Consider the following 14,476-nt stretch of genomic DNA (forward strand, 5'->3'; position numbering starts at 1 on the left):
CAGACAGAAATTAGCAAAGGAACAGACCCTGGGGAGATCAAAATTTAATCAGAACAGCCGTCTCAGCCAGGCGTGGTGGCTCATGCCTGTAATCCCAGCACTTCGGGAGGCCAAGGTGGGAGGATCATTTGAAGCCGGGAGTTTGATACCAGCCTGGTCAACATCATGAGACCCTTGTCTGCAAAAAATACAAAAAAATGGCTGGGCACGGTGATTCACACCTGTAATCCTAGCACTTTGGGAGGCCAAGGTGGGCAGATCACCTGAGGTTAGTTTGAGACCGGCACGGCCAACATGGTGAAATCCCATCTCTACTAAAAATATAAAAATTAGCCAGGGGTGGTGGCATGCGCCTGTAATCCCAGCTACTCAGGAGGCTGAGGCAGGAGAATTGCTTGAGCCTGGGAGGCAGAGGTTGTGGCGAGCTGAGATCATGTCACTGCACTCCAGCCTGGGGGGTGACAGAGTGAGACTCTGTCTCAAAAAAAAAAAAAAAAAAAAAAAAAAAAGCCATATGCCTATACTGCCAGCTACTTGGGAGGCTGAGGTAGGAGGATCACTTGAGCCGAGGAGTGCCAGCCTGCAGTGAGCTATGATAGTGACATTGCACTCCAGCTGGATGACAGAGCAAGACCCTATGTAAAAAAAAAAAAAAAAAAAAAAAAAAGAAAAGAAAGGGACAGCTACCTCTAACTTAAATATGCATACAGATCACCTGGGGATCTTAAATGCAGATTCTGATTCAGGAGCTCTTGATTGAGGCCCAGCACTCTCCTTTCTTCTTCCTCCTCCTTCCCTTGGCCTCCCAAAGTGTTGGGATTACAGGTGTGAGCCATTGTGCCCAGCTGACACTGCACTTCCAACAAGCTTCCGGGTGATTCTGAAACCGCTGCTCTGGTGAGCATGCCTGGAGTGGCAGGAGATAAAGGAGTGGTTCTCGAACCTGCCTCTAGATTAGTAACATCCCTGCCAGGTGCCACCCCCAGAGATTCTGATGTTATTGTTCTGGGGTATGGCCTGATTTTAAAGCTTCTCAGGTGATTTCAATGCAGCCAGGATTGAGAACACTGGATTGGAGGGCGGTTATGAGTTCCCAAGGCCAGCTTCTGAACAAAGGAGCAAACACACTGTCTCTCATTTTCCTTCCTCTCCATCTCTCTGTTCTTCCATCCAGTCAAGTCTCAATTCTACCCCTTCCATTCCACTTTTTGTGGCCCTTCTCAATTTGCTTAAAATAAAAAAGATGACATGAAAACAATATTAAATGAAATTTTGATAAAGCCATCCATAATTTCAGAGCAGTTTTCCACACATCACCGTAAAGTCCTCAAACACATTTGACATTTGAGATTGTGGCCATCTATTTTGGTCAGTGCATTTTTTTTTTTTTGACTCATTTTTTGTGTGTATCTTATTCTGTCACCCAGGCTGGAATGCAGTGGTATAATCTCAGCTCACTGCAACCTCCGCCTTCCGGGTTCAAGTGGCACAATCTCAGCTTATTGCAACCTCCACCTTGCCTCAGCCTCCAGAGTAGCTGGGACTACAGGTGCGTGCCAGCACGCCCGGCTAATCTTTTGTATTTTTAGTAGAGATGGGGTTTCACCATATTGGCTAGGCTGGTCTTGAACTCCTGACCTCAAGTGATCCGCCTGCCTTGGCCTCCCAAAGTGCTGGGATTACAGGCCTGAGCCACTGAGCCTGGACTGTGAATGTGTATTTTTGTTTCCAAGGAAAATAATCCCTCCCAAGCAAGCTCAAGCAAAAATAAGAAGACAAATATATTTTAAGGCCCCGGGGTCTCAACATGTGGCAGCCCTGACCAAGGAGAAGGTCGCATACGATTAGATATGAGGGAGCCCTTTGGGATCATCTAACTCAGTCATTCTCAAACTGGAGAATGCATCTAAATTACAGGGATGGCCTGTTAAAATACAGCTTATGGCAGCGGTCCAGTTTTGTGGAAGACAATTTTTTGGCACCAGGGACCGGTTTTGTGGAAGACAATTTTTTCCATGGACTGGGGCCAGGGTATTGTTTCAGGATGATTCAAGTGCATTACATTTATTGTGCTCTCCTTCCTTCCTTCCTTCCTTCCTTCCTTCCTTCCTTCCTTCCTTCCTTCCTTCCTTCCCTCCCTCCCTCCCTCCCTCCTTCCTTCCTTCCTTCCTTCCTTCCTTCCTTCCTTCTTCTTTCTTTCCTTTCTTTTCCTTCCTCCCTCCCTCTCTCTTTCTCACTCTCTTCCTTCTTTCCTCCTTCCCTCCCTCCCCCTCCCCCCTCCCTCCCCCTCCCCTTCCCCCCTCCCTCCCCCTCCCCTTCCCCCCTCCCTTCCCCTCCCCTTCCCCCCTCCCTCCCCCTCCCCTTCCCCTCTCCTCTCCTTTCTTGATGGAGTCTCTCTCTGTTGCCAGGGTGGAGTGCAGTGGCATGATCTTGGCTCACTGCAACCTCTGCCTCCCAGGTCCAAGCAATTCTCTGCCTCAGCCTCCCAAGTAGCTGGGACTACAGGTGCATGCCACCACGCCCAGCTAATGTTTTTTATTTGTAGTAGAGCTGGGGTTTCACCATGTGGCCAGGATCATCTCATTCTCTTGACCTCGTGATCTGCCTGCCATGGCCTCTTAAAGTACTGGGACTACAGGTGTGAGCCACTGCGCCCAGCCTGTGCACTTTATTTCTATTATTACATTGTAATATATAATGAAATAACTATACAACTCACCATAATGTGGAATCAGTGGGAGCCCTGAGCTTGTTTTCCTGCAACTAGACAGTCCCATCTGGGGGTGATGAGAGACAGTGACAGATCATCAGGCATTAGATTCTCATAAGGAGCGCACAGACTAGGTCCCTTGCATGCACAGTTCACAATAGGGTTTGCTCTTATGAGAATCTAATGCTGCCTCTGATCTGACAGGAGGCAGAGCTCAGGCGGTAATGCTCACTGGCCTGCTGCTCACCTCCTGCTGTGGCTAGTTTCTAACAGACCAGGGTCCCGGTGGTCCCCATCTATGGCCCCGGGGCTGGGGATCCCTGGATTTCAGAGCTCCACTGTCTCTGATTCAGGAGGTCCGGGAGCAGCCTGGCAATCTGCATTTCTAACATGTCCCCAGGTGGTGCAGATGCCGCTGGGTGTGCTCCACACTTTGAGAGCTGCCGCTGTAGTCCACCCCTTCGTTTTACAAATGTGGAAACTGATCTCTAGGGAAGGGAGTTGCTGAACTTAGAGGACCCAGGTGCTGTGACAGCTGTTTCTTCTACTTCACTCTGCTGCCCCCCAGTGGCCATTTCAATATTGCCAGAAACCCGTTTTGGGCACCTGTCTGAAATGACGTTATTACGTAAATTCGGGTGTTAAAACATGAACCATTCTTGTTTTTTGTTACAGAGCTCCTTGTATAGTAGGTGACTTTATCATGTTCCTTACCGAAAGCAGTTGGAACGCACATTTTACTATCATTAGGCAGGCATATTGCAATAAAATAATTATTAAAATGATCATAGAAATGTGCAGACAGGTGCAAGAGATAATTTTAAGGGGAAATACAGAAAAGCAAATTGTGCTTCTGTTCATATCACAACTCTGTAAAAACTACCTAGTGTCTCTATATTTATAAAGTATAAGAAGTCTTGGAAGCATATACACCCAATTGCTAATCACAGTTATTTTTATGAGGTAGGACGTTCAGGAGACTTTTACTTTCTTGAACTGTGAAGAGTTATTTTTGGCCGGGTGTGGTGGCTCATGCCTGTAATCCTAGCACTTTGGGAGACTGAGGCAGGCAGATCATACGAGGTCAGGAGTTCGAGACCACACTGGCCAACATGGTGAAACCCAGTCTCTACTAAAAATACAGAAATTAGCCTCATGTGGTGGTGAGTGCCTGTAATCCCAGCAACTCAGGAGACTGAGGCAGGAGAGTCACTTGAACCCGGAAGGTGGGGGTTGCAGTGTTGCAGTGAGCCAAGACCGCGCCATTATACTCCAGCCTGGGCGACGAGAGCAAAACTCTGTCTTTTTGTTTTGTTTTGTTTTGTTTTGTTTTGTTTTGTTTTGTTTTTTTGAGACGGAGTCTCGCTCTGTCGCCCAGGCTGGAGTGCAGTGGTGCGATCTCGGCTCACTGCAAGCTCCGCCTCCTGGGTTTACGCCATTCTCCTGCCTCAGCCTCCTGAGTAGCTGGGACTACAGGCGCCCGCCACCGCGCCCGGCTAATTTTTTGTATTTTTAGTAGAGACGGGGTTTCACCGTGGTCTCGATCTCCTGACCTTGTGATCCGCCCGCCTCGGCCTCCCAAAGTGCTGGGATTACAGGCGTGAGCCACCGCGCCCGGCCAAAACTCTGTCTTAAGAGAAAAAAAAGTTATTTTTACACAGATTATAAATTATCTTGAAAAGGCCCCTGGCTATTTCATGAAAGGAAAACAGCCTATATATATGGATATAGAGTTCAAGGTCACCAGAGGACAATAGATGCTATAAGAGTGTGGTGGAGTTATAAAGGGAACAACATTTCTTTCTGATATGGATTAAGGTTGATTTAATAACAAATTAATATTTAAATGAAGCACACAGGGAATTTTCGGCACATGAAAGCCAAGGCCAGAGAAGGTGTCCTCCGTGTGGTGTCTCACTGTCTGGGCATGGCGGGAGCCTCTTTCCTTCCTCATTTCTGTGCCTGGAGGCTTTGATGGGACAAGGTCCAGGGAGGATGCTGTGGAGTCCTAATAGCCCTGGATGTGGTCAGAGGGAGCCACCGCCCTGCTTCCTGTCAACACTCATTCTCATTTTCTCTCCTTCCAGCTCAAAGCAGAACTCCTGGACATTGCCACAGAGAACCAGACGCTCAATGAGACCCTGGGTTCTTCGTCGGATGCGGTTGTAGGTCTGACCTACAGCCAACTGGAATCTCTCTCCCCCGAGGCTGTGCACGGAGCCATCTCCACCCTCAGCCAGGTCTCAGGTTGGGCCAAGAGCCAGGTCATCATCTTGTCTGCCAAATACTTGGCCCATGAGAAGGTCAGCTGGAGTTTTAAACTCTTCTTTATTTCCCCTGAGATGACCTAAGTGTATTAGTCCTCCCAGGCTGCCATAACAATATACTGTAGATTGAGTGGCATAAACAACATACATTTATTTCTCACAATAGTGGAGACTGGGAAGTCCAACATCAAGGTGTCACAAATGTAGGTTTTATTCTGAGGCCTCTTCTCTTGGCCTGTAGGTGGTCTCCATCTTGCTGTGTGCTCACCTGACCACATGAGAGCAAGCTCTCTGGTGTTTCCTCTTACAAGGAAACTAATACCATTGGATCAGGGCCCCACCTGACCATCATTATCTCATGACGTCATTTAACCCTTAAAGGCCTCACCTCCCAATACTATCACATTGGGGGTTAGGACTTTGACATACAGATTCTTGGGGGACACAAATATTTAATCCATAATAGTCATATACACACAGCAGGGGCAACCAATCAGTAAGAAGATGATGCTGAGGAGGACTGCCTGGGTTCAAATCCTCGCTTTGCCATTTACTAGCTCTGTGACACTGGGCAATTTGCTTACTTTCGCTTTGCCTCAGTTTCTCTATTTGTAAAATGTGGACAACAATAGCACTTACTGCTGGGCTATGTGGCTCACACCTGCAATTTCAGCACTTTGGGAGGCTGAGGTAGGAGGATCACCTGAGGCTAGGAGTTTGGGACCAGCCTGATCAATGTGGTGAAATCCCGTCTCTACTAAAAATACAAAAATTAGCTGGGCGTGGTGGTGCACGCCTGTAATCCCAGCTGCTTGGGAGGCTGAGGCAGGAGGATGGCTTGAACCTGGGAGGCGGAGGTTGCAGTGAGCAGAGATCGTGCCACTGCACTCCAGCCTGGGCAACAGAGCAAGACCCTGTCTCAAAAAAAAAAAATTAAACAACAACAACAATAACAAATCAGTAGCACTTACCCTGTAGCATTGCTGCAAATATTATGTGAGTTGGTACACATGAAGAAGCTAGACCACCAGGTGACACCACAGAGTATGAGCTCAAGGGGCGTTAGTCATCACTGAGTGGGATCAACGTGTGGGACTTATCCCAGGATTTTCCTGCCTGCTGTTGAGCTGCTATTAGGTTGATGCAAAAAGCAATCACAGTTTTTGCCATTACTTTGGGTTTAGGGATGATGCTATTTTATTCCAATCTTGGGCTGCAGAGAAGGAACTGTCAGGCAGACAGTCCTCTTTGGTGGGGACAGGAGTCTTAATCTGTGTTCTAGCTGCTCCTGGGGTAGACAATGGACATTCTTTTGGGGACAATTAGTGTCCCTGGGTTGGGTCCAGTCCAGAGGGCTCCAAATATGAGAGACTTGAGTTCTAAGCATTTTGGTGTCATCTTTTTTTGTTTGTTTGTTTGCTCTTGTCGCCCACGCTGGAGTGCAATGGCACAACCTCAGCTTACTGCAACCTCTGCCTCCCAGGTTCAAGCAATTCTCCTGCCTCAGCCTTCCGAGTAGCTGGGACTACAGGCACCCATCACCACACCCAGCTAATTTTTGTATTTTTAGCAGAGACGAGATTTTGCCATGTTGGCCAGGCTTGTCTCAAACTCCTGACCTCGTAATCCACCCGCCTTGGCCTCCCAAAGTGCTGGGATTACAGATGTGAGCCACTGCGCCTGGCCTTTGGTGTCCTTCTCATTTAGTCCACACTCCTGGCCACTTCCCAGGATGCAAACTGGCTCACAAGGATTAGATTAGGACCCATTCCAATCAAATAATAATAACAAACATTTATTTATTTTTGGCTTCTGGATATTAATTTTAATTACTTTGAAACAACATAATTTACTATCAGATGTTTAACAAGCATCCATTATAATTGCTAAACTGTGAATTCAGTGTTAACTGTGTCTGACTAACTATACAAAACTCATCAATTTTTCTTTTGACGAAATGTAGTAGGCTGGGCGTGGTGCCTTATGCCTGTAATCCCAGCATTTTGGGAGGCCGAGATGAATGGATCACTTGAGGCTAGGAGCCTGAGACCAGCCTGGACAACATGGTGAAACCCTGTCTCTACTAAAAATAGAAAAATTAGCTGGGCATGATGGTGCACGCCTGTAATTCCAGCTGCTTCCATGCCGAAGCAGGAGAATCGCTTGAACCCGGGAGGCAGAGGAGGTTGCAGTGAGCCGAGATCGTGCCACTGTACTCCAGACTGGGCTGGGCTACAGGGCAAGACTCTGTCTTAAAAAAAAAAAAAAAAAGTAGTAGAAATCTCAAAGAATAAAAGAGAGACTACTCCATAAAGGTCATGTTTACTAACCTAGCACCATAATTCCAGTGTTAGTACCTCCCATGCAGCTGGAAGGAGGATATGGGAAGAGGTGAAGATGTTGAAAATGTAAGGGGCTCCATTTTGCTTGCTCTAAAGCGAAATACCACAGTGTCTCATAAAGAAGAAAATCACTGAGGTTGGAAATGAAAACAAAAGCTTTTGATTCAGGTGGTAAAGGGGTTTAAGAGTTATAGAGTAGAATCCATGCACCCAGAAGGCAGTGCTGGAGTCGGCCTCAGGAACTGAGGGGTTTCTTCCCCTTTTTTTTCTTTTTTGAGATAGGGTCTCAGTGTGTTGCCCAGGCTGGAGTGCAGTGGTCTGATCTTGGCTCACTTCAGCCTTGACCTCCCAGGCTCAGGTGATCCTCACACCTCAGCCTCCTGAGTAGCTGGGACCACAGGGGTGTGCCACCATGCTGGGCTGATTTTTTGTATTTTTTTGTAGAGATGGGGTTTTGCACTGTTGCCCAGGCAGATCTCAAACTCCCGGGCTCAAGCAAACTACTCGCCTTGGCCGCCCAAAGAGCAGGAGTAGGGGATTTCTTCTTGGCATCCAAGTCTTTTTAAATTTCTTCAAGTTTTTAAAGCTAGGTTTGGTATGTCATGGTTCTGAGCCAGCTATATTTCAACCACATTCTCCAAAGTAAATCCAAGTGGGAACTGGAGCAGGATGTCGGTAGGGAGGGTGAGAGGGGGATGAAGGGCAGCTGTAGCTCCGAGGGCTGGTCCTAGCCTGCTTCCTCCATCGCGGGGCTAAGGGAGGGGGATGTGGAATAACAAACATTTACTGAACACTTACTATGTGCCAGGTTGTGTTCTAAGTGAGTTAATCATTTAATCCAACAATCCTCTGAAGTCAGTAGTGCTGTCATCTTCATTGTCCAGTTCATTCATGTGAGGTACAGAGTGTGTAAGAGAACTGGAAAAGGCCACATCAAAGTTACGCAGCTGGGATTGAACCCAGGGCACCTGGCCTCAGAGGCGTGTTTTTTACCTCTGGCGGTCACTGTCTCCAGCATGACACCATGACCAATGCCCACCCATTTCCCCTTTCTGACTCAGGTACCGGGCCAGCCCATTCATCTGGTCTCTTCTAGCCTCATGGTGACTTTACGCTGAAGGCTTTGAATCCTTGTTTCTGGACCTCGATTGGGGCTCCATGGGTCCATCTTGACAGTCCTCTCTGAATTTGATTTTAGGGAGTTAGGGAGACTGTTGTGTTCCCTCCTAACCCAGGACAAAGTGGTTTGTTTCTTTTCTAATATCCAACTCTTCCTACTGAGGGGTGAGGCCACTTTTACTCAGAAGGCAAGAGGTCAAAAGGTCAAAAGGTCATGCCTTCTTTGAAGACAGCATGAGATCACCCATTATACACAGAATAACTGAAGGAACCCACTCAGCTGTCTTTTCATAGAACCAAAGCATGTCCTTGGTTATATGGAAAACTTTCTAGCATCTTCACTCTAAAGGAAGGAAAAAACCCCACGTATAATTTCTTTCTTTTCTTTTTTCTTTTTTTTTTTTGAGATGGAGTTTTGCTCTTGTTGCCCAGGCTGTAGTGCAATGGCACAGTCTCGGCTCACTGCAACCTCTTGTCTCCTGAGTTCAAGCAATTCTCTTGCCTCAGCCTCCCAAGTAGCTGGGATTACAGGCACCTGCTACCACACTTGGCTAATTTTTGTATCTTTAGTAGAGATGGGGTTGTACCATGTTGACCAGGTTGGTCTTGAACTCCTGACCTCAGGTGATCCACCCGCCTTGGCCTCTCAAAGTACTGGGATTACAGGTGTGATCCACCACACCCGGCAAACTCTCTTTCTTGATTTGATAGAAGGAAGGAAGGCCTGTGGAGGCAGCCTCTGTCTGGCTCACTGCTGTGCCCCTAAGGTCTCACCTATCCCAATACTTGGCACATAGATGGGCTGAGTGCATGTTGGAGAGGTGAAAAGCGGGAGCAGAGCCTGACTGTGCGGCTGCTCCTCTTCCAGGTGCTGTCTTTCTACAATGTCAGCCAGATGGGCGCGCTGCTGGCCGGGGTCAGCACCCAGGCCTTCTGCAGCATGAACTGCAAGGACCTCTCGCAGGTCCTGAGAAGTGCCGTTTCCCAGTACCTGTCTGACTTGTCACCTGCCCAGCAGCAAGGTATCCTCAGCAAGGTGAGAGGATGATGTCTGGTGCTCAGCCACATGTCACGGGGTGTGCTTTTGGGGTTTGGTGAGTGGGTGTGACTTTGGACCATGAACGCAGGGCTGGGATTGTCTCAGTCGTTGGTGTCTTGGCTCTGCCTTCTCCTGGTGGCACACCTTCCCTCCTTTCCAGACAGAGCCCTTCGGTCATGCTGTCATTCTTCCCAGAACCCTTTGTTCTCCCAGACAATCTAATCTGGAATACTTTTCTTTTTTTTTTTCTTTTTTTTGTTTTGAGACGGAGTCTTGCTCTGTCACCCAGGCCGGAGTGTAGTGGCGCGATCTTGGCTCACTGCAAGCTCCGCCTCCTGGGTTCACGCCATTCTCCTGCCTCAGCCCTCCAAGTAACTGGGACTACAGGTGCCCAACACCGCGGCCGGCGAATTTTTTGTATTTTTAGTAGAGATGGGGTTTCACTATGTTGGCCAGGATGGTCTCCATCTCCAGATCTTGTGATCCACCCGCCTCGGCCTCCCAAAGTGCTGGGATTACAGGCTTGAGCCACGGCGCCTGGCCTAGAAGACTTTTCTTAAATCAGGTTTCCTGATCTTATAACACTTCAAGTTTTTTTTTTTTTTTTTTTTGAGACAGTCTTTCTGTGTTGCCCAGGCTGGAGTACAGTGGTACGATCATAGCTCATCACAGTCTTCCGGGCTCAAGCAATCATCCTGCCTCAACTTCCTGAGTGGCTGGGACCACAGGCATGCATCACCATGCCTGGCTAATTTTTTAACTTTGTAGAGACATGGTCTTGCTATGTTGCCCAGGCTAGTCTTGAACTCCTGGCCTAAAGCCACCATGTTTGGCTAATTTATTCATTTCTCGTAGAGATGGAGTATTGCTGTATTGCCAGGCTGCCCAACTCCTGGCCTCAAATAATCCTTCTGCTTCAGCCTCCAAAAGTGCTGGGATTGCAGGTGTGAGCCACTGTGCCTGGCCTCAAATTTGTTTTTCAAATCTAAAAGTAAACCCCAAAGTTCTAGGGTGCATCTGAAAGCCCTTTTCATGGTCCACAGCCATGTCTGTATTCTGTTTTTTTTGTTTGTTTGTTTAGATAGGGTCTTCCTCTATTACCCCAGTCAGCATGCAGTGGCATGATCTTGGTTCACTGCAGCCTCCACCTCCGGGGCTCAGGTGATCCTCCCACCTCAGCCTCCCAAGTAGCTGGGACTACAGACCTGTGCTGCTCACTAATTTTTGTGTTTTTTCTAGAGATGGGGTCTTGCCATGTTGCCTGGGCTGGTCTCAAACTCCTGGGCTCAAGTGATCCACCTGCCTCGGCCTCCTACAGTTCTGGGATTACAGGCGTGAGCCACCATGCCTGGCCCCTTTTTTACTTGTCAGGGAGTCTTTTGACATCTTGCCCTATCAGGTCTGTTCTGTCCAATGGCAAAATCTGTTAAGAAACCAAAACTTGGCCAGGTGCAGTGGCTCACGCCTATAATCCCAGCACTTTGGGAGGCCAAGGTGGGTAGATCACGAAGTTAGGAGATTGAGACCAGCCTGGCCAACATGGTGAAACCCCCTGTCTCTACTAAAAATACAAACAATTAGCTGGGCGTGGTGGTGCACTCCTGTAGTCCTGGCTCTTCGGGAGGCTGAGGCAGGGAAATTGCTTGAACCCAGGAGGTGGAGATGTGGAGATTGCAGTGAGCCAAGATTGTGCCACTGAACTCCAGCCTGGCGACAGAGCCAGACTCCCATCTCAAAAAAAAAAAAAAAAACAACAAAAAACCTAAGGGGTTTGGCCTAAAACACCAACATCTTACAGATAGCAAGTAGCCCATACAGTTAAAATAAAGAAATAAAGAGCATGAGTTGCATGGGTTTTGGAATCAGACAGACTTGGGCTTGAATCTCACTTACTGACTTTCAACTCATCACACTTGAAGTCTCTGTTTCCTCACCTGTGAAATGGGGATGATGCTACTCTCCACTTCCTAGGGTTGCTGAGCCGGTCTGATGGATTTTATTGCCTGTGTTGTAGTGTCCGGCCCTTCCTTAAAGCTCAGTGCATTTTTTACAAGGTTGTTTTGATGCTTCTCACTTTTGGCAGATGGTGGAAGCTGGAGACACTGCCTCAGGCATTGTGGAGATACAAGGGGCTTTCTTTAAGGAAGTGTCTCTCTTTGATTTAAGGAGGCAACCTGGATTCAACTCTACAGTCCTGAAGGATAAGGAACTTGGAAGGAGCCAGGTACTGCCATGAAGCACAGATCGATCCTGTATTTCTGACTCTCTGTCTTGTGAGAATGAATGGTCTGTTTTAAAGTTAATTTGATAAAAGAAATTTATTTCTGTGTGATTAGTATAGGAGGCAGAATAGTATAGTGTTAAGAAGTTGGACAGGCTGAGGCAGGAGGATTGCTTGACGCCAGGAGTTTGAGACCAGCCTGGGCAACACAGCAAGACCCTGTCTCTACAAAAAGTTAAAAAATTAGCCAGGCGTGGTGATGCATGTCTGTGGTCCCAGCTACTCAGGAGGCTGAGGCAGGAGGATCATGTGAGCCTGGGAGTTCCACAATGCAGTGAGCTATGGTTATGCTACTACTACACTCCAGTCTGGGCAACAGAGCAAGACCCTGTCTCTTAAAAAAAAAGTTAGACAACACCTGAGCATGAATTCTGGCTCCCACTTATTTATTAGCTTTGGAGAAGGTCCTTATATGGCCTCAGTTTTCTCATGTGCAAAATGGGGATAATTTTGATAATAAAATGAGGGTCACTGTTATATGCCACGTGGGTTGTGTGCTATAAATATTTGCGGCTATTATGTGTGTTATTAAATACTGTGAGCATTGAGGCCACTTGGGGGGATGGTGCTGTTGAAGTGGATGCTCTGCCTTAGTACTGTCCTTGACTTCCTTTGTATCCAGTCAATCTTCATTACATGCACTCAGGAAATGTTTATCAAGCACCGACCAACAATGCGCCAGGCACCGCTCACAGTGCTGAGAGTGCAAAACTGAATGAAATCCCAGACACAAATCCCTGTCTGTTGCAGGGGCTCTTGCTCAGGGTCTCTCATGAGGCTGGATGATATCCCGGTTATCTATTGCTGTGTCACAAACCACCTCTAAATTTAGTAACAGTGGCAACTGTTTTATTTTATTTTGTTTTATTTTTTGAGACAGAGTCTCTCTCAGTCACCGAGGCTGGAGTGCAGTGGCACAATCTTGGCTCACTGTAACCTCCTCCTCCTCCCGAGTTCAAGCAATCCTCATGGCTCCGCCTCCTGAGTAGCTGGCATTACAAGCACACACCGTCATGCCAGGCTAATTTTTGTGTTTTTTATAGAGACAGAGTTTCACCATGTTGGCCAGGCTGGTGTCGAACTCTTGACCTCAAGTGAACTGCCCGCCTTGGCCTCCCAAAGTCCTGGGATTACAGGTGTGAACCAGGGCACCCGGCCAATAGTTTTATTTTGGAAAATACCTCCTGCCACCAAAGACTTCAAGATACTTTTGTCCCACTGAGCTGATGGGATTGCCATTTCCTGAGATGAGGAAAGACCGTGGGAGGGTCCCCGAATTTGACTCTGTGCCCAAGGAAATCTCTGGGGCCATAAACAGTGTCCAGAACTTCCCTCCATCACCCACTCCTTTTGCCTGGGCTTTTGTGCTGCTTTCTGGCTCTCAGCTACCATATCTAACGCTAGATCATAATTTATTCTGTTTGGGGAATGATGCCCAAAGTTTCAGAGTCTATAAAATAGACAAATGTAGTACTTGATTGCATCTGCAAGCTAGGGATTCTGTAAAATTATGTTCCTTAAAACAAATGACTCCCTTGTCTACTTGGCATTGTTCTAGAGTGCTCATTGGGGGGTGGTTTGAAGGGAGTGCATGCTGCTGGCTGCGGGTACTTTATTGCTGGTGCTTTCTAGCCCATCCTGGTCTATTCTGGGATGCCTGGTGTTCAGGACCTGGCAGGTGCACATGTAAGTAGGAGCCACAGGGAGTTCTCAACTGGTCAGCAGTTTTGTAAATCACAGGAAGTAAAACTCCAGCCTTGCCACCAACATCTTTGCCTCTCATCTGCCTCATGGGGTGCAGAGAATCACGTGGAGTGTGAGAACAGGGCTGTGGAATTACCTTGACGCTGGTTCAAATCCAGGCACTGCCACTTAGCGATGGTGTAGTCCTAGGTAACTCACATAGCCTGTTAAGCCTCCATTTCCCCATCTGTAAAATGGGATTGTGGAGCACCTGCCTGATGGGGCCTCACAGTGTTGGGCACACGCTGAGTGTGCCATCAGTGCTGTCGATCATTCTCTTCTCGCAGGCTCTGTTCCTGTATGAGCTTCTGTTAAAGACCACCAGAAGGCCTGAGGAGCTTTTGAGGTAGGAAAATGTAACTTGGCCTGGGTGCCGAACAGGCCCTTCAGAACCTTTTGCCAGAGCAGCCTACTTTCCCAGGAGGGAGAGTTAGGCAGTCACATCTGTAGCTTGTGTCTGATCATATCTGCCTTCTCTTGCTCTTTCTTTCCTCTCCTCCTCACCTCCTTCCTCTCCTGAGTCCCTTGTTTTGTTTTCTAGTGCTGGGCAGCTGGTCAAAGGCGTGACCTGCTCACACATTGATGCCATGAGCACTGACTTCTTTCTGGCCCATTTCCAGGATTTTCAGAACAACTTTGCCCTGCTTTCACCGTATCAGGTACCGTTAAAGCATTTTTCAGCTTCTAATTCTCACTCCCTACCCCAGTCACTGGGCCTGAATTAGCTGTGGCGTCTAAAGATCTTTATGCCAGAATTATTTAGACGCAAGTGATGTGAGCCAGGTTTTTTCCAGTTTCTTTTTAAACAGCTCCAAATACCCACATCTCTACAGCCAGAGTATCAACAGATTGGTTATTCCATACTCAAATTTGAACCTTAAAATATATTCATAAGGGATAGTATTTTGCGTGTTCGTAATTACGTTCTCGTGAGATGAAAGGTGATCCTCTAGCTAATATTCCAACATTTTCCAG

The 14,476-nt window shown here is 47.6% G+C and overlaps 1 protein-coding gene across 10 annotated transcripts in view; it reads left to right on the forward strand.

Moving 5' to 3' along the window:
* Positions 1-14,476, forward strand: part of OTOA (otoancorin) — a 96,375-nt gene that overhangs the window by 40,888 nt on the left and 41,011 nt on the right. For all 10 annotated transcript variants that reach the window (XM_028840701.2, XM_077986472.1, XM_077986471.1 and 7 more), the window contains 5 exons: positions 4,798-5,013; positions 9,307-9,474; positions 11,561-11,701; positions 13,789-13,847; positions 14,043-14,160. In XM_028840701.2, coding sequence (XP_028696534.2) covers positions 4,798-5,013; positions 9,307-9,474; positions 11,561-11,701; positions 13,789-13,847; positions 14,043-14,160 — 702 coding nt within the window. The remainder of the gene's footprint in view (positions 1-4,797; positions 5,014-9,306; positions 9,475-11,560; positions 11,702-13,788; positions 13,848-14,042; positions 14,161-14,476) is intronic.

The sequence above is a fragment of the Macaca mulatta genome, chromosome 20 (assembly GCF_049350105.2).
Source record: "Macaca mulatta isolate MMU2019108-1 chromosome 20, T2T-MMU8v2.0, whole genome shotgun sequence".
Taxonomy (NCBI): Eukaryota; Metazoa; Chordata; class Mammalia; order Primates; family Cercopithecidae; genus Macaca; species Macaca mulatta.